Source organism: Vidua chalybeata, chromosome 1, assembly GCF_026979565.1.
Source record: "Vidua chalybeata isolate OUT-0048 chromosome 1, bVidCha1 merged haplotype, whole genome shotgun sequence".
Taxonomy (NCBI): Eukaryota; Metazoa; Chordata; class Aves; order Passeriformes; family Viduidae; genus Vidua; species Vidua chalybeata.
In genome coordinates this window covers 25,528,615-25,552,066 of record NC_071530.1, presented here as the reverse complement: position 1 = coordinate 25,552,066, position 23,452 = coordinate 25,528,615, and the positions used below count along the sequence as shown (strand labels likewise).

Below are 23,452 nucleotides of genomic sequence, written 5' to 3'. Positions count from 1 at the left end.
CTCTCTTTAAAAAGGAGTTTCTGAGATGGTTTATTCTGACAGAAATCAGATATCAATCAGGAATGGAGCAGTGACAATTTTTAATAAATATCATAATGATTTTCACACAGGCTCTCCAGCTGACAATTGTTTCAGTCTCAATCAAAAGTATTAAAAGAATAATGCAGAGAGTGCATTAGAGTGCAAAGACACCTTTTTTTCTTCCCTGAATGATGTAGGTTCAAGGATATTTGTTCACTTGCTAACACCAAAACCAAAAATTTTAAAAATGCTATTCTTTAAGTAACAATTATCTTCTGTAAAGGGAGGTGAGCTCTTTTGCAGATAACACAAGGACATGCGGCTGTATCTGGCACTGCAGGTGGCTGTATACTGACACAGTACAGCTCCAGGGAAGGAGCCACTGTGTGCTCTTGTCCTGTCACTCTGAGATGTTTGTCAATGCAGTGTGTAACATTATGGCTAAGGGAACTGCTCAGGCTCATCAGAAGAGCATTTGGTTGTTACCAAAGTTTGCACTGGGACTTGCTCGGTATCTCTTATGATAAAGCAGTCAGCCATCATTTAGGAGACATAGATTAAGGGACAATGTTTGCATTTAAATAATGGCTGTTGGTAGCTCTGAAGGAGCTGTTACTGACATACTCTGAACAAAGAGCATTTTAAAGACTCACTTTAATAATTTTCAAAAAACATCTTGATGCTTTTCTGCTCTAGCTCATGATGGCAAGGGGTTGGGTTCCTGCAAGATCCCCATGCCCAGATATTTCCAGATCCTTCCTTTTCTTTTGGTTAGGAGTATGCTGAAAAATACCAGTTTCCTGGCATGAACAGAGCACAGATTTGCTTGTGGCACCAGAATTAGGCAAGCGCTGCAGAGCCCGAGCTCTCCAGGTGAAATGAGATATGGGAAGCCAGACACACCCCCCCCCCAGCTCCCCATTACATGGTCAGGGTTCGTGAGCAATTGCTCTGTATTTGGCTTGCCAGGTTAAATTTGGCTGCATCTCCACCATGGACAACCAGTCTCCATGCAACAGCACAGAGATGAAGATGATGGATAGAGCTGCTGGCCCCCTGTGTCACTTTTGGGCAAGACAGGCTTCTGAGAAAATGTCTTCAGCATCGCTGTCTGGGTGAAGGGGAGTGCCTGTGTGTAGGGGAGACAGCGCCTACCAGAAGAGCAGCCATGTCACAATTCAGACGATTGATGTATTTCTGGGGGGAAAAATAAGCAAAAAGGGGACTAAGCATGTTGGAAGTGGGCTGTGATATCAAACTGCTTGTAGCATTCCCAGTGGGGACAATTGCATTGGGTTTACTCTCTGTGCTGATTTCCTAGAAAGATTTTTATTTCTTTATTTAAAGCTTGCTTGCATTCTACTGACAGATGCCTTTGCTGCAGTGTTATTGATTAGCTTATGCAACATGATGGATGTCAGACTGCTGCCACCAAAAAGAGCTCAGTCTGTGTCACAGTTGTGGCTGGCTGTTGTGGAAACAGTGAGGGATTTAGTGAAAGCCTCTCCAAAGCCTGCAGTGGAGCTGGAGAGCAGGCACTGCCCAGCAGTCCAAGGCAGGAATGGCCTGGGGCTGCAGGCAATGCTGTCCAACACATAAAAGTGTTTAAAAGCTGATGGAGCTCTAAAAGGGAGACTAAAGACCACAGAAATTATTTAAAACTCCTTTTGAAGTACTCAATAGTCTATAGACTATATTGCTTAAGACTAAAGGCAGGTAAAAGACAGAATTCCTCTTTGTTTCTCAGGATCCCAGGATGCCTGTGAGGGCAAATATTGTTGTGGGGAGATGCTGCAAGTGAGTCTGTGGCAGGAACAGACAGCTGGACTGGATGCCTGCAGATGTGTGCAATTCATGCACCTCCACCTCTGCCCAGGACCTGCTGGGCAGGCACAGCCCCACAGCCCCTGACATTATTTTGCCACCAGAAATTAAATTGTTTCAAATGCCAGATTTAACCACTCAACAGACTGACATGTAAAAGAAGACAATTTTGGTGACAGAGGCTCAGCCTTTCCTTCTAGAGTAAATTGTGGTAATGCCACTGACATGCTTGAGGGAAAGGACGCCACCCAGAAGGACTTTGACAGGTGCGAGGAGTGAATCTGTGTGAATTTCATGAGCCTCAGCAAGGCCAAGTGTAAGATCCTACACCTAGGTCAGGGCAATCCAAGAACAAATACAGGCTGGGCAGGGAATGGACTGAGAGCAGCCCTGAGGAAAAGGACTTGGGGCTCTTTGTGGATGAGCAACTCAACATGACCCAGCTCTCAGCCCAGAGAGACAACCACATCCTGGGCTGCATCAAAAGCAGTGCAGCCTGCAGGGAGAGGGAGGTGATCCTGTCCTACTCTGCTTTGATGAGACCCCACCTGGAGTGCTGCATCCAGGTCTGGGTTCCCTAGCACAGGAAGAACATGGACCTGTTGGAGCAACTGCAGAGGATGGGCATGAAGATGATCAGATATTTAACTCAAAAGAGAGTAGTCTTAGATTGGTCTTAAGGAAGGAAATCTTTACAATGAGGGTGGTGAGACTCTGAAACATGTTGCCCAGAAAAATTGTGGATACCCCATTCCTGGAAGTGTTCAGTGTCAATTTGGTTGGAACTCTGAGCAAACTGGTCTAGTGAAAGGTGTCCCTGTCCATGGCAGGGAGTTGGACTAGATGATCTCTAAAGGTACCTTCCAACCCAACCCATTCTATGTTTTTTCTAGAAATTCAGTCCTATCTGTTTACTGGATGCTGTTACTTAGTACCTGTGCTGTCTTTCCAACATTTAAAGCCCATATATATTTGTGGGCTTTGCAGTGGTTTCTTCTGCAGGGTGATTTCTGAAATGTGCAGGCTGCAGGAAGTGAATGGTGGGGCTTTTTCTTTCCTCTCTGTGTCTCAAAATTCAGCATACACAGACTGTGAGCTCTTATGAGCACTGGGGTCCTCCAGGCAAGGGTAACAGCATTTTTAAGTTTTTCTTTCTTTCTACCCTTCACCGAGCATTATTCAACATGACTTCCACAGTCCTTTTGCTGTGCTGCTAGCCCAGCAGTCAGCTTCTCCTCCTCATTGAGCTCAGTGGGAGTTCATACAGAAGTTTATTAGTCTGAAAATTAGCCCTGGAAAGACAAAGAGCTGCCAGAGTGCCAGTACAACCACTGTGTCTCACATCAGTGTGGTCCCTCCCACAAGCCACCTCAGTTTTCCCACCACGTAGCCCCCACCTTGCTAGATGTGGATTCTTTTTAGCTGAACGTGGGATCTGTTTTAAGCATGGGCAGGCTTAGGTGCTGCTTCTAACCTAGAAGGAGTGAGGTCCAGCACCCACCTGCTCCTAATGGGGGTAGTTGTAATGATGCCTCAGGTAACCTTGAAAATTGACGTGCACGAGTTTATTTTCAAAATGGGAAATAACAAGTAGTGAATCCCTTTGTATTACTTAGTTTTAAATTTAGTCTGTATACACTGATTGTTTTTATTGCTATGGATGTAGCATTTCAGGCCTATCCTAGATATATAGCAATCTGATATTTTAATTAAAAAGATAATTACAGTCACATTTTTTTTTCTTTTATATTGCATGGATTCACACCCACTTTTTAAAAATAAAAGCACTTTAGGTGCTTTGATTGTGAATCTGAGAGATAGAACTTACTAAGAGCTTGGCTTTCAAATAATAAACTTACAATATTGGATTAAGTCCACAGCAAATTATTGGAGCTGGGGATTACATCCTGCTCTTTCCATTCAGTAAACATGCTTCCTGATTTCCAACAGGTTTAGAAGGGATGGCACCTTGTGTGACCTGGAGCAATCCCAGGAACTCCTATCTCCAGTAGCAAATCCCTCAAACCTTCACCAAACACACATGAGGAGGTTCACAGCCTCCCTGCAAAAAGAAAATAATTTGATATTTCTTTCCAGTCTCAGACCACTGTTGCTATTTCTCATTCCAGACCAACGTGAGAAATAACTCCATCACTAGCACCAAAGGAAGTATGTTGCAAAAGCCCCAGAGTAGTTTTTATTTAAAATGTTACTATCATAAAATTCCAAACTATGAAATGAAGACCTTGGATTCCCATTCAAACATTACCCATCCCTCTTTTCAAAACATATTGATACATAACCACAGAACATAAAACATGCTGCAATGATACAAATATATTTTTTGATACAGAAATTACAGTACATAATAAACCATGAAAACAAATTGAGGCACTAGACTGAACATCAGTTCTGTTCTGCACTAGCTGTGAAGCTGATAGACTTGCTTTCAGTGAACAAAAGAATACTTGCTTGTTTAGTAAACATAACTCTACAGGTCATATCAAACATGTGCTTTGTTGTGAGACATCACCAGGGTTGCTGGTCCTTTCAGAACCACAACACACCTACACAACACGTGTCACTGCCACAATATGAAAAATAATACTTTTATTGAATGTACAACTCGAAAAAAACCAAACCCCTTCAGTTATTAAATAAATAATTATTTCATACAGTGGTTAGTTTATATTACACTGCATTGGCCATTAGAACAAATGAAGTTTAATAAATAACACACGGGAACGTCTCATTTACGCCTTCGTTCGTAATTCTGTGCTATGCTCCCTTCAGAGGACCCTGCAAAAAATGAATCAGATTGAAGCACAAGGTACAGCCTTGCATAAACACCAGCAAGCACAAGAAGTGTCAGAGACCTGCAGCCAGCTGGCACCAGCAGACGCCAGTGGCATGTTTGGAACAGAGACCAGAGCTGCTGGCCCATCCCTGAGCTGCTTTGATTTGGTTTTACCTCTCAGACTACACTGTCCTCCAGAAGGCTGAAGGTCCGAGCAGTGTTTTCCACCTCTCATCTGCTGAGCTGCTTGAAGCACCATTAACTCAGAGCCACTTTACCTCCCAGGAATTCATCTAACTGATGGGATCTAAGCATTCAGGTCAATTTGTGGTAGAGGGTTTCTGCACAGACATATCCACCTTCATTCCTGTGCAGTCAGCTCTTTGCCAGCTCTTGGAAACTCTCCCTGTCCCCAAGCCCTGCATACAGGGATAATTTTACTGTACACTGCAGCAGGAGCCAAGCTCCTCAGACGTACTCAGACTACCATGCTGACAAGCTGCAGGCTAAAATAGTCTTAAGTAACATATTTTATGTTTAGTAATGGTAGATCTCTCTCTTTCTTGCTCATTTAAAATGAAAGTCAAATCCAGAGAGCCCTTCTTGAGCAAGGCCGTCCCCAAACCAGGGACTGAGACATCAGCATCCCCTTACCCTGCTTTGGCACCTGAGGCTGTAAATCAGCAACATGCTCACACCCAGAGGGACAGCACGAGCTCCTGCCCATTACCAGGGAGCTCAGGGGCTTTCTGCAGAAGAAAACCACAGAATGGGGTAAAGGTCCTGCCCAGTTAAATATCTTCCAAAAGGGAGAAATGAGGGTAGTCCTAACACTTACTATTCCTGATCTTGCTTTGATTACACAGTCCTTAGGACCCATCTTCTCCTCTGGTGGAGCAGAAAAGACTTCTTACCATTTCCCCCTCCAGCCTCCCTGCAGAGGCAGAAAAGCTGTGAATTCTAGTTTTACCTGTCGGTTTTACCTGCATTACATAGCCCAACAGAGTAAAACATCATTATTCCCTTTTGTCAGAAATACCACATAACAGTATCCTGACTGTACCAGCAATTTTGAAATTAGGGCAATAACATCTTTGCATTTTTAAAAACATTTTCTCTATTTTACATTCTGATATTAATGTAAATGTAATCCCAGTGGAAATCAAACCAAATGTATTACTTACAGGCTATTTACCTTTGTGATGGCAGATATATTTACAGGTATTATGCATTTAATAGCTATTGCCACTGCATAAAATTGTACAAAATTATTCATGATATGTAGCAATTTGCAAAATAATGCAGAGAGCAATATTACTAGTCTTGAAGGGGGTTTAATTGAAAATAAAAGTTACTGACAACCATAATTGCAGAATATAGATCACAGCATGTATCCACATAATATAAAGGTGTCAGCTAGTAATTTAACTTTTATCATCCATTTAACGAAACAGTGAGAAGTATTTCAGAGACACAAAATACATATTAGGTTTTTTACTTTTTTAATTCTTATCCTGGAGAATCAACTGATACTTTATGCTTCACAGTGAGGGATTTCATCAGTATAGCCCTAGAGCACAGGGAAGGAAGGGCTATGGGGAGTCTCCAGTTTCCCACAGGGGTTCTGCACATGAGGGGAGAGGAGAATTCTGCCCAGGATGGATGCTATGGGAAAATAAATTCACAGTACCCATTCAGAGTTTAAAATGCTTTAGGTGAAGTCAAAAGCTGAAAGAGACTGTGAATGTTTAACAGCCTGATCTGCAGCATGAGGTGTGTTAATGGCAAAGTTCTGTTCTTTCACCTTCTACTCCAAGTATTAGGAATAAGGCTCTCCAAAGAAGATATCCTTTTACCTGTGAGATCTGGATTTAGACCACGAGTTAAATGACCCTTGCATTTTCAGCCTCCAAATTTTTCTTGATACCTCATTAAAATTTAGGGGTTTTTGTTTTGATAGCACTTTGGGGACTAGCAGAACATGCAAGGACAGGACAGTAATCAAAGTGCTCTGGGGAATTCTACCAGAATTGCCTGCAGCTCAGACCAGCCTCGTAAGTTCAAGCATTGAAGTGAAGTGAACTCTGAAATATCTTAGGTAACAAAGAAAATCCTGATTCTTTTTCAGAGAACTCTGGATCTACACTACATGAAAACTGCTTCTTCCATCCGCTGGGAGAGAACAAAGAGGCAACGGAATGAAGAGCCTGTATATCATCAGGTATCAGATTTAGTCAAATACATACCAGAATTTAAAGATCTTTTGCCCATAAGTCCAACAAAGGAATCTGTTTTATGCCCTGAAAAAATATATTTAGGGGTGTTTTAATACATTTTAACTAGGCAGGCTTTAAAAATAACAGGTTCTTGCAAGGAAAGAGGACAGGGTCCAAAACTGTTTATATCACAGATCGGTCGTTCACATCACTCAGACAACAGAGAACGAACAGCAGTCTGACTAATCAGACTGAACAGGATAGACCAAGGCACAGGCCAATTAGTAGACGTCTTCTCATTAGGTTAGATAGACCTTTGGTTTTGGGGGTATTTTTAAGTATAATGGAAAATTAATGGCCACTAACAGTACAAATCTTATTTCTTTCCCAGTTCAATTCCTACTGAACTGAGCAAATGCACAAGAAGGCAGTGTCTTGGTATAGCCTGCATCTGTGTGGTGCATCTCTTCTACCTGTTGTTGTTTTATTTCTGCCATGTGGAAGAAAATCCTCCCTCACAGATCAGGTGGAGCCTTTACTGGAGAGGAAGCCAATGAGACTTTGTGTCTGGACACGTCTGAGCTAGACAGTCTGGCTCTATTTTTGGAATATTTATAAGTTCAGGTATTACCTTCCTGTCCCTTTAGTAATTCTCAAGACACTGGAAGTGTAGAGGATAAATTACTCCAAGTTTAGTCCTACAGTACCTATCAGGTTATAGTAGTAGCTATCGTTTTGGACAAGGAATGCAAATGAACTGTTCTTCTTTATCTAAACTGGCTTTTGAGTCAAACATAGAAGTTTCTCTTTGGAAAGAATTTTGCTTGGTGAATTCATACACAAAGCAAGATACTCAGACCTCACATGTATTAATTCAAGCTGAAGCAGTTTCAGAAAACTATAATTTTTTACTTTAGTCAGCTGGTAATTTAGCATGAGCTTTGAATCAGACTCCTTATTTGGTCTTCCCATACATAACCCCAGAGAAAGCATCTTGTGGATAATAGAACATTGGGACAGTTGCTGGCTTTTGTGGACAGAGGAGGTTTCACAGAATATAAGATCACATTTACTTAATAAAAATCTTCCTGTTTCTCTTTAAACATCATGAGATAATTTCAGAAAATAAAACTACCACTGTGCAGAGCAAGGTAACATCCCACTGCTGATAGCATTTCCTGCTTGGTGTTACACAGAAGCAGAGCAAGGCACACTTATTAATGGGGCAAGATATGGCTCTTCATATGGCAGCACAACATCAATCAGCCCCTACTGTGAGCAGGAGTCTGATTCTCAGACAATGCTGAGGGCACAGATGCAGTATCTTGCATGTGAGGACATGGGCGCACCCATGAAAGCATTCTTGGGGACTTGGGAATTCATTATTTTAATTTTCCAGATTTTGCCATCTTAATTGCTTCTCTCAGAGTCTGGCAGTTAGACTGCCTTGCCATTGAGAAAGGCTTTCAAAATCCCCCCCTTGGGAAATAAGAGAGAGCTGCAACATCCGCACATTAATATGGATTGAAATCTCAAAGCTTGCAGCAGCTCAGATGAGATACAGGCTCACAGTGGCACTGAAGGGGAGGTTTCAATGCTTTAATAGATCATTTCTCCACCAGTGGTGCTGTCAGTCCCTAGTCCCCAGTAATAATCCTGTCAAATACACTATTCTCTATTTGAATATCTTCTAATGATTACTTAAAATATTTGTATTTTTAAACTTACTTTTGTGAGAGATCTGGCCATATCCTGATTGGAAGAGGAAAGGAAAGGGAAAAAAGACAAAAAGAGTTGTTAAAAAAGGATTGGCATATACATATGATGCCACCGCAATGCTTCAAAAAATCAGATACAAGAACTAACCTACGCATATTCCACTTAAGGAAATTAGGGTGATGGTTTACAACTGTGTTTCTCTTTGAAGAGACTAAAAACTTGTTTCAGTTTAACCCACACAATTTAGATTAGTTTAGCTCCAATTTCTCAGATCAATTCTTGGTTCAGTAAACATGTAGAAAACGTGACAATAATTGTATACTTAATCAGTTTCCACACTTTGGCGATTTAGGGCATGTACGCTGACCTATGAATTATCATGCTATCCCTTACTGGGATTTACCTGTTGTAACAGGTACACACTTAAGACTTTAAAGCCCTCTCTTTTCCAATCAGTGAGTTTATCTCATATAAAACTTGAAAGAAACAACAAAACAAAAAAGCCAAAACCCAAAGTACCCTCATGGTAGCCTAAGAAACGGATGTAACACATTAATCCCGAGTGATAACCGTGTGAGGTTTGGGCAGGCACTGGGAGAAGAAGCGTGCGGAGAGGCGTGAGCAGCCCCCCGCCTCGCTCACCGGCATCCCGCTTGCCCATGAGGCCGAAGAACTGCTGGGGCCGGGGTCTCCGGGCCATCCTCTGCAGGAAGTGCTCCAGGGGCAGCGGCAGCTCCTCCTGCGGGGCGACAGCGGGCGGCGCTCAGTGCGGACCCCCCCATTCAGCCCGGCCGGGCAGCGCCCGGCACAGAGCCCCTGGCTCCGAACCCCTCGCTCCCCTACCCCGCGGGGCCGCCGGGGCTCACCTTCGCCTGGTCACTGTCGGACCAGTCGGACCAGTAGCTGAGGTCGTCGGTGGCTCCCATCTCCTCGCCCAAGGCCTGTGACGAGGCCAGGAGGAGCACGGCGAAAGCCAGCGGGAGCCTCATCGCCGCCTCGACGTCCTGCGGGGGCAGAGGTTGGAGCCCTGGCAGCCGCGGGCGGGCGCGCACAGCCCTGCGCGCACTGACACACAGCCAGCCGGGGCACAGCTGGGGACACACTCGTACAGCCCCACACGCGCCGAGTTACACCGGCACCCCCGCCACGACTGCTGCAGACCCCTCTGGAGAGACACACACCCATTACAGCGGCACACAGTTCGGTGCGCTCCCCAGCACACAGACAGACACACAGACACACACAGACAGCGGTGCCCTTTCACACACGCACGTACAGGGGAAAACTTAAACACACCCTCACACGTCTATGCACACCTAGCATTCACACCTTCCCAAATACACACACGCAGACAGATACATTCCCCTCATACACACATCCAGGTACGCATGCATCCGCTCACAAACTCATACAAAGAGCTACACACCTTAAATGCGCACACCCACGTAGGAACGTAGCTGAGACACATGTGTCCAGAGGCGCACACTCATCCCTTTGCACATCCAGGCACATGAGGACAGGCACAAAAACATGCAGGCTCATCCAGGCACGCACGTGAGGACACACAAGCACGAAAAGACACCCCCCAGAGAAGCACACACAAACAGACGGGGACAAAGAAGTACACACGCACACCCCCTCACAAACCACAGGACAAACGGAGCCCCCGCACACAGGCACGGCCGCCCGGGCTCCCGCAGCGCACGCACCGTCTGCAGCGGGGAGGGCGAGCGCTGCTCTCCGGGCGCATTGGCCGGCCGCGGGAGCGCTCCCCACTTTATATGCCTGGAGACGGGGAGGGCCGAGACAGCCTCATTTGCCTAAATGCGATTACCCTCGGTTTTATCGTCCCAGCCCCATGACAGCCCCCGCCCCGGAGAGCAGCCTCCGCCCCCCGCTCCGGCGGCGCCTCTCGGCTCTGCCCGGGGCCAGCAGTGCGGGCGGCTCCCCGCGCTGCCCCCGCCGCTCCCTCCCGCCGCAGCTCCGCGCCCTCGGGGCCGCCCCGCACCGTCCGCGGCGAAGGCGCGTCCCGGCGGCGGATGCGGGTGCGGACGCGGGGTGAGGGTGTGGATCTGGATGCGGGATGCGGGTGCGGCTGTAAGGGTGCAGACGCCGCTTTTCGCCTCTGCCACCGCGCCCCGCTCCCCCAGGGCACGGAGAGCTGCTCTCCGCCTCGAGAGGCACCGCCGGGAGGGAGAGCAGCGGGCAGGGGCCGTGGGCCAGCGGGAAGGGAGCCCCGGCGGCCCGGCAGAGGGGCAGCCTCCCGTGCCCGGGCCACTTCCTTCCCCCGGGTCTGTCTCCCCCGTGCCGCTGCTCAGGTAGCCCCAGCCCACCGGGACTAAAAGTGAGTGATGCACGAAGCTGAGGAGGGCCTGACAGGGCGGGTGCCGGCTTGGGGCGCCGCGCACCCCAGGTCTGGCCGGTGTGTACCTGCTCAGGGCAGCTGCCGCCAGGTCTGGGGGGTGTGTACATGCTCAGGGGCTGCCGCCGGCGGGCAAGAGGCCGGCACCGCTGGGCTGGTTGCTACAAAAGGCGAACACCTGTTCTGGGAAGGGTTCTGAGCAGCAGCACATCCCTGCCGGCATCCTTCCCCTACGACAGCTTTGTCTATAAGATTGCACTTAAATAAGAAATATTGTGACCCAGTGAACTAAGGGTTACTCTTGTCAACATGGGCTGCCTTAGAATGTGGTTGAGAAAGAGAACGGAGAAGGGAGTTCATGCAGCCTAAGCACCTGCAATTGGGCACCTCTGTTAAGAGCTCGAGCGAGGGTGGTGAGAATGCTCCTCATTCTGACTATAAACAAGCGGTCAGAAACCACAATATTTATCAACTCTGGAAAGCCAAACCATCAGATTTTCATGCTGCACCTTTGCAGCATTCCCTTTGATGTATGGACTTTGAAGTCTCTTGAAGAAAATTTGTTTGCTTGTGTTTTTGTTTATTATTTTGTTTCTGTTTACTATAGTGACAACAGAGCAGTGGTCAGATACATCAAACCAGGCTTGCAAATCCTGCAAATGTTCCTGAAGCTCGTGTCTCTCAGAAATCCTGAGAACTCCCAACTGTCTATGAAGTCAATTTCTATCACTTGGAAAGTACAAATTTGAACTGAAATATCCTATCTGTTCTAATTCTCTAATTCAACATTTTACCAAAATGGATGTAATCATAACTTCACCTATGAAATTACAGGGATTTTATTTTTTGAGAGAGCAAGAGAAGAAAAATTAAAAAGGGGTTCTTTCCAGTCTTCAGAGACTTTAATGAATTCAAGTACTTTATCTCAGAGTTATTTAATAGTTTGGGTGGAAGTGAAAAACTGATTAATAGATCAAGCTCACTTTTCTCTTTCTCAATTTTAAAATAAATTGGCTGTTTAATCTTTCTTTGACCTGCAATAGCCAGACATTGCACTATGAACTTTTCAGAAAGTGAGCAGATTTCATGGCTAATAAGCAAAGCTGATTCCCAGGAAGATTTTGAGTTCATTTTTTCAAGTGAAAAGGACATAGAAGGCTCAAATAAGGAAGCAAGCTGAAGCTCCTGCCTTTGTGCTGCCCAGTCCCTATCCTAGGGATGTACTAGAGCATGGTAAAGTGCCCTTTGTGCACAAAGAAAACCCTCTGTTTCACATATTTATTCACAAGGTTCTCATATATATAAAGCTGCCTCTGCCTTACACGTGATATTAGCAGCTTTATATCTAGAAGTAACCTTGTGAATAAATATGTGACCTCAAAGGCAGGTACAAGGTATCTTTGGTGAATATTCCTTCTTTAGCCATGCTTAGGGCACAGACCCCACTCCTTTGCTGGAGTTAGACCATGTGATTTCTAAAAACCAGCTGAAGATTTTTGGTCATGAATCAAGAGATCATTAGATCCAACTGACCCAAATACGGGTTAACATTTCCTGTGGAAGTGACACAGAAAGTTGTCTACAGGTTCCTTATCCAGGCATTTCCTTAATAAGGATTAGGAACTGGACTAAAGGCACTTGTTGTGGCTTGAATCTCAACACTAATGGAAAACTATTTGGGAAGCAATTGCCTGCGAAAGACACCTCAGAGAATTGTTTTTTCAATAGGCTTAATGTGATACCTCCTGTGTGATGATCCTTGTGAAATGTTTATTTGAATTTTATGATGGTGTTTTGGTTTCCAGTAAAAAGTCTGATCGTTGAATGATAAGTTACATTGGCTGCTATACTGTTACCTAGTGATCCTTATACCATTAACAAACAGCTAATGTGTGATGGGAAAATAGCAACATGTGCCCATGTAAGATTTTGTGCAGAATACAGAATTGAACTTTTTGAGTATGCACAATTTCAGAGCATTTGACATGAAATGAATGCCTGTATCATTGCTCTTCAGTGGTCTTGTGCTATACAATTGCATACTGTATATTTAAACCTAGAGCCTAATTCTCGTTTACTTTGAGATGTCTTTTCATCACTTTACTAGAGACACTCAAGGAACAGAGTCAGCCCCAGAAGAGTTATTTTATATTACTTTAAAAATTAGGGATGAGATGCAGTCTACCTGAGCACAGCGATCCTCTCTGTACATATACCAGACCTCAGCTCTGATTTCGATCGTTACAAGAAAACTGGAAATGTTCTTATCCAAAGATACAACTTTATAAACAGAGGAAAGAGAAACTGTGATTGATGACCTCCTAAATTTTTCATAGGTATGAGTCTCCAGGGCAAATAGAATGATTTCGATTGCAGATGAGGGCTCTTCGTAATACAGTGATTTATTTTGTCACTGTAAGATTATTTACTTGCAATGCATCCAAGTGGCATTGGAAAAATTAGCAGAACTCACCATAGCATCCTATTTCCTAATTAAGTGTGAACAGACTATTGAATTAATCTTTCACCTTTCTTGTATTTTAAATCTTCTATTACAAATTTGTCATCTTCAATTTTTCCTTTAATGAATGTTTACATTTTCAGAACATATGCTCATACATGTAAATGCATACAGGGCATATGTGGTAATTATGCATATCTCTCTCTCTCTCTTCCCCCTCTGCATCTATAAAGAATGAGTTCTTATTCTTCTGTCTGTGAAATAAAACATTCTAGGTTCAATTATATTGTGCTCACTGACAGGCAAGAAGGGGAGCAGTGAGATTTTCATGCCAGAGGAATGTCCTTTCCTGGGCAGGCACAGGCAGAAGCAAGACTGATCTTACAGTTACTGAATCATCTGCTAAGAGCTGAAATTGCAATGTTGGTCTTTAATTCTCACTTTGAAAAGTTAATGGATTTCCTCACTCTTCTTGTTCCCGTCAACTTTTACACTCCCATCACTGCTCTCCATCCCACCCATCCACTATCATCACATCTTATCTCGAGTGAGCTTCCTTTACCATGATCTGAGGCTCACTTTTGTCCACACTAAGTTAGACATGAAATTAAGGTGTGGGACCAAATGGAAATAAATATCAGGGTATTAAAATGCTGAATGTAAACCTACAACATGAAAGTTGCAGAGAAGGTTGTCCTCTCAAACTAGTATTTCTAGAGTCCATCATCTGCAAGGGAAGTAATTGCAGTCCTGTCAAGCTTCTTGGGCTCAAGAGAGAGCATGTCCTTGGAGGGGAAAAAGCATTTATTTTCATCTGTTTGGAGATCTCTGGGAAACAAAGCTGTGCAAAGCCATCTCTACATCTGCAGGAGCTCTGGGAGAGTTGGTGAGGAGAAGGGCCTCTAGAGACATTTCTAGATGTGTATTATTTCAAAACAACTGTGAGAAGACTGGACTTGCTATCTGGAGATGCCTTGCCATAACTCTCCAAATGGTTTTCATAAGTAAAATGGGAGATACAGTATTTGCTAATTTTGTTAAAAAAAGCCAACAGGGAATGACATTAGAACAGCACATTTCAATAGCAAATACGGGACAGTGTTCCTCTCACAAGAGACAGCATCTGCTGCTTTTAACCATAAAGCCAGGGGTTATTTTCACATTTGCCATCACCAACAAGATGGCCAGGGACAACCATGAAATAAGGTACAAAATATTTCCAAAGCTGAGGCAAACTGTGAGCATCACTGGTCTGAGCTTGACCAGGGAAAACCTGCAATTTGAACTCTCCTCACAATGCAAAGGACTCAGAGCAGCCAAAGAGCAGATGCTTGAGACTAATTAAGTTTGTCACTCTTGGAAGAAAACTGCTGACATTGCTTTGTTCTGATGCAGGGACCCTGTTTTTTGTTTTGTACTTACTGGTTTACAAATATATTTATAAATCAGTTGATTGTTTCAAATCAAATCTTCTGAGTCTGAAGCTCACTCTGTAAGGCTTTTTGCTTCAGTTGTCCAAGCTTATTTGTAAACTACCTCACAGTGACCTGTGAGGGTAAGGGAGGATTTAGACTTACTTCATCAACAGGTAAAAGCAAAACCCTGTCTTATAATCTGGGCTCAGCGCACCTTCCGTAAAGCTTTTCTGTAGCAAGGACAATCTTTTCTCCGAGACTGACCTCAGCCTTAGTGAATTTTGCAGATGGATTATCAAAGTCAGGTCCTTGGCCTGTTTTCAACTCCTGATTATCTATCTGATCCTGCCACCAGAACCTGTCCTCATTGCCCTGACCTCTGGCTGGCTCCTGCTGGGAACAGCAGTGGTGGAGGACAATGGTTGCAATGATAGCCCAGAAAGTGGAAGAGCCCCAGTCTCACACCATGGGAATACACCAATAAGCAGCACTGCTTGGTTATCTGGGAAAGCCATGGACATACCGCTGTCCCATCCACTCTGTTTTGATCCCTGCGCAACAGCAGCCCTCAGTGGCTGGGCACAGGCCTGGGTAGCCTTGCCTCCCACCCCCACTTCCAGACCTTCTCCTGCAGGGATGATGAGGTGTGTTTTACACTGGCTCCTTCTGCCAATTCCCCACAGCATCTCAGTGCTCATTGCAATGACAAAAAAGGAATAGCTGCTCATGGCTGCTATGAGTTCTGATTAATTGAAACACTTTCCTAACTTGAGATCAAACACTGATGAATCATCCTCTTTTCTATGCTGTTTTAGAAACTGGATAATTTATATGACTATACTTTCATTGAATATTAATAGGTTTCTCAGTAACTCAGTACATTTGAAAAACAGATTCAGAAATCAGCAGGATAAAAGGGCACAGTTTTGGCAAAATTTAAATGAATTCTAATATTACTACAACTACCAGGTTTTTAGTAGTTATGTAAAACAACTTTTACAAATGCATAACATTATCTTCATTATTTGCACTTGTTGCATCTCAGTGTATCTCTCTTCTTCCTCACGTATCTTCAACAGAAGTTCACAATATCTCCATAAGGCTTTGAAGTCCTCAAAAATCTCACTTAGGAATTTTCTACTTTGTGTTTACTTCACAATTTTTAGGAGACTTCATTCTAATTCCTTAATACGTTGAAACCCTGTGCAAATACTTGTAAAAATACATTGGCATTTTGGAACAAACACCCAGAAATTTTGGGTAACAAAATTGATGCAACACTGTGTATGGTGAGAAAAAAATGAATTAAAGAAAAGGAATTTGCTTGAGCACAAAATCAGTGGGAGATGTAAGGAGTTCAGATGCCTAAATAAAACAGGAAAAAAAAGAAAAAGAGAAAGGGAGAAAATAGCAAAACAATTTTGCTCCTTGATAATCACTTGAAGTACAATATCTTTCTATGGCCTAGCTGTCTTGTCTTCCAAATTTGATTCTTATGATATACCCATACTTTAAAAAACTGTCAAGTTCTAAACTCATGTCTGTGACTTGTTCATTTTAAAGTAGGTTACTTCCTGACAAATCCTTTGGCTGGAAAGATAACAAAAAGTGTGAAATTAATTTATAGGGATTATTTACTACACAGAAGTGTAACAGAAGTAGCTGCCTAACCAAAGAAGGGCTATTCATACTGGAATTCAAATGTGTGTCCTGAGGAGGAAGGTGACAGAATTGCTGGTGGATGCTATGGAAACTCAAGACTTTTTCATCAGATTGCATGTGAGGATATTTTACCTGCTTGTTGCTGTCATCCTTTCCCACTCACCCCACGCTGACTTCGAGCAATTTTAAACCCTTGTCACGTCTGACGCAAATGCTTTAACAAGGGCTGAGCCCCACCATTGTCAGCAGGTAAAGAGGGAGGAGCAGCTCCTCACAGTAAGTCTTGGGGGACCACCTCCATGCCCAAGGAAATTAAATAAGCTTTCTCTCACCCCACAGCCCCCACTGCTTGATGCAAAGTCCTTGATATGGTGGGATTCATGTTTAGATAATTTGCATCTGTTTCTTCTAGTATTCCTTTTGATGTGCATGATGAAAGACTTGAGGGCTCTTTGTGAAGGGCTAGAGGAAAGAGCATGAGTTCCCCAAAACCTTGGGTTGGTCTAAGGAAAGGGGACTCCCTGTTGAGTGTTTGGGCCCTGCCTGCTGTGCCCTGTGGTGCCCTTAAAGTCAGAGCTCTGTGAGAACCCTCTTTCTCACCCCCCTTTTTATTAATTCACATCTCACCCAGCATTATGATTTTGCTCGCAGGTTCTTCCTTTGGGAGAGTCCTCACTTCTACTGGGCTTGTAGTCATCTGAAATGAGATACTGGTCTGCCTGAGACTTGCTAATTGCTGTCCAATTAACAATTCAGACAGTCTTAAGAAATTAATTCTTTGTAAGTTTGAGGTATAAAATAAGAAGTAGTCAAATTAAGAAGGTGAGGAAATCAAGTCTTTTAGGAATGCCTACAAGAAAACATCACTAGGTCATTACTTAGCTAGAAAAAAACTTTTCATCCCTTCAAGGAGTGATGCAGTAAACTGTCATTCTCAAATATGAAGCCTGTTTCTGCATACCACCCAGCCCTGCTCAAAAAAGGGCTGAATTCCTGCGCTCTGCTGAATTCCTTGTCTTTCTGCTCACTTGCAGCAATAAGAGAGAGTTTTCATCTAGGTTCATAGCATTCTCCATTTAAGGCAAAACTGTCATATTTTAATTAATCAAGAGATGCATGAGGACTTATCTCAGAGTGGCCATTAAGACCCATGCTCTGCCTCCATGCCATTGCCCTCACAGATGCGTTGTACTGTGTATACACAAATAGTTTTGGTAGTTTGTACCAATTATAAAAGTGTACCCTGAACAGTTTCCTAGATAGTTGATTTACCCAGGACATCAGGAATAATGAATTCAGACAGAAATGATGAGTGAATTTGCAGCTGTGCTGCCTCCCACATAACATGCCAACTTGCAAGTTCACTTGGCTCTCTGTATCCACAGCTGCACACAGAGCTGGGGGCATTGGCTGTGCTGTGCACAGGCAACACTGCCTGTCTGTGGCCATGAATGTGAAGGAGGAATGGCTATTTAGTAAAATGTACTTCAGCTGGCACAGTGTTTGTCCAAATAGTGGAAACATATCACATGCCTTGCATGTGTTCCAAATTGTGGAAGTCTTCCTGCATTTTTATATGCAAATAATTATACTAATAATTATTATTAGTATTAAAGAGGATTTAGATACATAAAAACAAAAGGACTACAGTGTTTAAGTTTTAACTGCTTACTAGAGTACGTCAACGAATGAAATTCAGGTTCCTACTTCTTCTGATCAACACCAGGAACAAGCAGATGCTTGAAAACAGAGTGCAAACATTTAATGCACAGTCAGACCCCCAATTGGGTTAGTTAGTAAAAAGTGTGGAACATTCCTATCCTGCCCATCTTCAAGTTAATAATCTCAGCTGCTTGTTCTTCCTTGAAAGCAGAGATGTAAACCACTCCTCCAAAGAGCTCAAGGGAATTGCTGTGGTCTTTTAAAACAAAGATGACACTCATTTTAACTAATTTGGGAAGTGGATTACATATGGATCTACCACGATTGGTAAAGCTCTGGTTTGTGAAAACAGACAGAAAGGTGGTACCATGCTTAGCAGAGCTGATAGATACACTGGTACCTTCATTGCAGCAGGGGAAATACTTTGCTGATAATATTAAGATGATATAAGATTTATTCCAGAATAAAGGTATCTATTCTAAGGCAGCATGTTGAATAAACGTGCTCCAAGTGAAAGCTGGAGTGGTGGACATTTTCCTCCCCATCTTAGAATGTAGATAGCTTGTGCTTATAAAATGTTCACATCTTTCTTGAGTAGCTTATCCCAAGTTTTGTGCAGCAAAAAACAACATGCTAAATATGTGTGGACACATCAAAGTTAAAGGTATTACTCAAAGATCTGAGCTCTATGACCTCAGGACAAATTATGTATTCTGTTTTTCATATGTTCTCAAGTATTTCATTAAACATTAGTGGTTTTTGACACTTTTTATACTTTTCCCTTGATATTTTCCTTAAGAAAAACGGAAGATTACAGCATTTGCTTTCTGAATCAAACTCTGTCTTTTTGTACTACTTTTGAATGTAGAGGCTTGTCAGTGGCAGATTGGTTTGATTACAATTCTTTTATTAGCTACAATTCCTTTATTGACATACAGCCAAAATCTCCACACATGATCAAGTGTACAACATGGAAAACAAACAACAGGTGACAAAAAGCCTTTTCTCTTAAAAATATCAATAAACCCATTTGCCAAGGGCTAGACTAATTTCACCATCATTATTACTTTTACATTAAAGGCACTTTATCTCTTTTGTACCTTTTTGACCATCTTTTTAGCCATTATTTAGGTGTGACTTTCCACAGAAGTAAAGCAGAGATTAGGAGAGCTCATGCATAAACATCCCTTTAATCTCCTTTATGTCAAAACATGCACAGATTTATCTGGTGCCTTCTCTTCAATGGAGATGAGTCTGTGATTTTTTTTCTGTAGTTGTGCATCATGAACAGAGGCTCTGATACTACAAGCAATTTTGGGTCTTTTGTGTTCCATGTGTCTCCACAAATGCCATAATTCCCACATGCTCCTGTGGAAAAGAATGTGAGTTCTGTGCCTGAGGAGCAGAAGGTGGCAAACAGAACCAAAGTGTGAAGGCTTTCATGAAGCAGCCACATGCAGGCCTGTGTACAGACAGTATCTTGTGTGTCCTAAGAGAAGACTCTTAAAGAAGTTTTGTTTGTTTGTTGAGAGAGGAAGATGCTGATAAGGGGTCACCGAAATGTCAAAAATCACCTAAAAATGAAATCCCTTCTTCAGCTGTGTGGCCAGTCCTGAGGACCAGCACTTGCACTGGACTGAAGAGTTTTGGAGAAAATTTTGAGAGGTGCTTCAACTTACACTGATTCCACGTTCAGAAACTAGTGTCCCAATCAGGCTGTTGGATGGAATTTTTGCTGTGGAAAATGATCCCCTTCCATGTAGTGATACACAAATAACTGATTGAGAAGCACAAGAGTATGCTCTGTCTACCCATGACTAAGAAGGGAAGAGGGCTTGCTGTCCTTGATATAATTTTGAATTTTTCCTAGAATTGAGAAGGGATGGACTGGATGACATCCAGAGATATATTTCAATCTAAGTTCTTCTCTGGTGGAGAGGGTGATGACCAGCACCCTGACAGGGTGGAGCTGGTTTGGGAAACATGACTTTAAATCCCTTTTTTCTTGCTGTTCACCTGTAACCATTGTCCCACATGTCCCCATCAGCATGGTGACTGCTAAGTGAAGAATGTGCTGTTTTCACCTTGGATGCCTTTCTATCACTAGTGCAATGGTCTATATAGAAGGATTTGTTATTGTTTGGTGCTTGGGTTTCTGAGGTAGTAAGGATCTGCTTCTTGATTTTGGCTCAACATTTTAGTACATCAACAGAGAAGCAGTCAAAAAAACAACAACAAAAAAAGAAGCTCGTTTTAAATTGAGCTATTTTTGTTTAGGATAAACAGGAAGACGATGCATGACCAGTGAACCTGTGAAGAGAGGTCAAGAAAGATAACGCTGTACTTCCCGAGCAAAAGGAGAGGTGGTGGGCAGTGACTGTTTTTACACTTTAGGTTCATGACTTAGGCCACAAAATGTGCCACTAGAGATCAGGGCTGCTGTGGTATATGGACTCAGGGGAAAGGAACTGTTGCTTATCCAGGGCTTCTAGTACAATCAAGAGAGGGAAATGGTTATGGGTACTATTTCTAGTCACAAGGGGAAAACAGATTATTTGAGTCATTTATCACTGTCTATTATATAGTAATTCCTCTGAAGCTGTAGATTGTCTGGATATAACATAATGTAGCAGTAGGGTAATATAAAAATAACAGATACATGATTTTTTCCTTCTTTTCCAAAAAGGAGCTATTATAGTTATACTTGCATAGATCAATAATACTTTTCTGGCTTCTTCAAGATTCATGATACAAATTTCCTGCTCTGTTCTCATGCTTTTCTAACTGGCTGTATTTCGCAGCTGAGCATTTAGAGCAATTTTTGCTTAAGAAACACTCCAGGGTGAGATTTGTCCTATGACAGTAGGGACGAGCTGCCTTTCCACAGGAGCCCTGAGTTTGTGTCTTGAGTCACCTTGTGATGCACACTGTGATGTACCACAGGACTGCCAGCAGTTATCCACAACAGGCACCTATTTGCATCTTCTGTATTTCCTCTCCCACATCCTGGTGATGAGCAGTTAAGTTTTGCTGTTAGACACAGTTGGTATATGGCTAAGTTATGCTCCTGAACACTGCATCCCAAACCCAGTAATATAGACATTGCCTATGTGATGGTATTTTACCATAACTAAACATTATATGGATACATTTATACAGCTTTAGTCCTGTCTCAAGGGTGCTTCAAGCATCCTAGAGATCTTAATCAAGGTCATGTTACCTATGGTGTTCAGACACTAGAGAGTGACTGAATCTTTCATTTTCAAAATAAGAGAATTACAAATTCCCATATTCACTGAATGCTCCAATGACTGACCAATTTGCCCTTAGGGATGTACAACAACATTTTCAGCTTTCTAGAAGGAGAAGCAAGTGAAGAATGATATTGAAATCAGAGTAAATAAGGAATAGTGAGGATTTGATCCTGCTAGTGAAATGTTTATTCTTCAGATATTCCATTTTGTTTTGGTAGGAAGAAGTGTTTTCCAGTACATTCATATATTACATCATTCTGTCAGAAACCACAGTTTTGATCTAGAAGACTGTGTAGTGTAAAACAACCTTACCTGTGACACTCTCACTAGAGAGGGTTTTATAAATCATTCTGTCAAGTGCTGCCAAAATCATCTTCCTGATAGCTCATACCAGCAGGATCTGGTGGGTTTTTTCACTGGAAAGGTTATATTTTAATAAAGTACAAAAAAATGGAGGAAAATAAGGAAAATTCATGAAATCATAAGCAGCTTGCCATGTTAGGTAAGCTGCACAGTTTACTGTGCTGTGGTAGGACATTATACAATGAAAAAATAGAAGCACAAAATATGTTCAAGGATTTTTTTTTCACTCAAACAATCTGTCCTGGTGAAGAAAGTTAACTTATCTTCAAAGCTGCATTTGCTTTTCCTAAAACATGTTGCAGTTTCTTCCTCTCAGTGATGAGCCATGCACAGTGTCTAAACTGTCAATGCCATCCAAGTGTCTCAACTGACTGCAATCACCGTTCAACATTTTAGAGCACAGAGGGGAAAACACCACTCTCAAACAAATTTTTCAAGGCCATCTATCACAGTCAAGATCAGGAGTTGCTCAAGGAGAAATTATGCCATGAGAAGATAAATGGACAAGAGGCACAACAGAAAAAATGGACAATTGGTCCATACTGGTCCAAAACACCTGGGCTGCTTAAAAACATGAAGGATATAGGAACTCATTGCAAGTGTGTTGAGAGTGTCTACATAATAAAGGTGATGCACAAAGGCATTAAGCAAGCAGTTTTAGATTTATGCCACCAAATCATATTTGAATTGAAATGGGACTGGACAGTGGTGTTAAGCAGTTCTGTCTATCTACAATGTGCCAAATGCACCCATACATAGTATAAGAGTGCTTTATCAAGAGTGGACCCAGTTTCATTTAAAGAGATGTTAAGTTTGGGGTGTGGAAGGCCTTTTCTCCCCCTTCCTCCACCTCTACCACTACCAAACAATCTGCTTTGATTAAATTATTCCCTCCATATTAACATTTTATCCATAGAATTTCATTCTCTTTGCCAATTTTGCACCAGCATTTATATTTAGAAGTAAAATAATATGCAGGATAATTAATTTATTAACTAACTTATTCTCAGATTGATTCAGGATTTCTCAGCTTTTGAATCAGTAAAATAATAGAAAAAAAGAAGATAAATGTTTTCTTATTAAACTTGTTAAAAGACTTACTTTTCATATGTAAAATAAAATTGCTTTTATGTTAACAGGTCTGTTATCTTGTCAATGAATAAAGGATTTATTGGCCTAATACCCCTTTTTGCTAATAAAAGAATAGATCATATGAGAAATGTGATTTGGCATGAGTAATAATTTATTATTTTAGTTCATTGTAAGATTTAGCTCAGCTTCTTAGGAAAAAAGGCTTGTATCATCATGAGGTCTGTGTGTTTCTGCATCAGTCCTTCAGCCCACTATGAACATTTCTAAACGTGATAGTCAAAATGCCAACCAAATATGGTAAAAGTAATGACCCCTGAAAAATTTTCCTCAAATTTCAGGAAGACAGAGTGCCTGTCTTAACAACATGGTTGAAATTACTGCTTTTCAATGCAGAGAAGACCACAGGATGTGGCTGTGGAAAACTAAAATAGGGTAGAGCCTAAAGAAACCAAATGCATGTATTTGCCTGCTCACTGAACACTTTGTACACTTGAAGAGCTCCATATTCTGTCTTTAGACACCAGACTCATCCTTATTATTACAAATAACAAAAATATACAAGAGTCTTTTCCATCTGGTTTGAAGCCATTGAGTTCATAATGAC

The 23,452-nt window shown here is 42.4% G+C and overlaps 1 protein-coding gene across 3 annotated transcripts; it reads right to left on the bottom strand.

Annotated features, from left to right (window-relative positions):
- Nucleotides 1–4,015: 4,015 nt before the first annotated feature.
- TAC1 (tachykinin precursor 1) lies at nt 4,016–10,377 on the bottom strand. Of its 3 annotated transcripts, XM_053956089.1 has the most exons (7): nt 10,287–10,377; nt 9,444–9,581; nt 9,220–9,316; nt 8,587–8,610; nt 6,889–6,942; nt 5,481–5,576; nt 4,016–4,644 (listed from the first exon to the last, which is right to left on the bottom strand). In XM_053956089.1, exons 2-6 carry the CDS (start codon nt 9,564–9,566, stop codon nt 5,512–5,514), a joined length of 363 nt encoding a protein of 120 aa, XP_053812064.1. In that variant the 5' UTR covers nt 9,567–9,581; nt 10,287–10,377; the 3' UTR covers nt 4,016–4,644; nt 5,481–5,511. The 3 variants fall into 3 exon arrangements, with proteins under 3 accessions (XP_053812064.1, XP_053812071.1, XP_053812077.1); XM_053956096.1 differs by lacking the exon at nt 5,481–5,576; XM_053956102.1 differs by lacking the exons at nt 5,481–5,576; nt 6,889–6,942.
- Between the last annotated feature and the right edge of the window lie 13,075 nt (nt 10,378–23,452).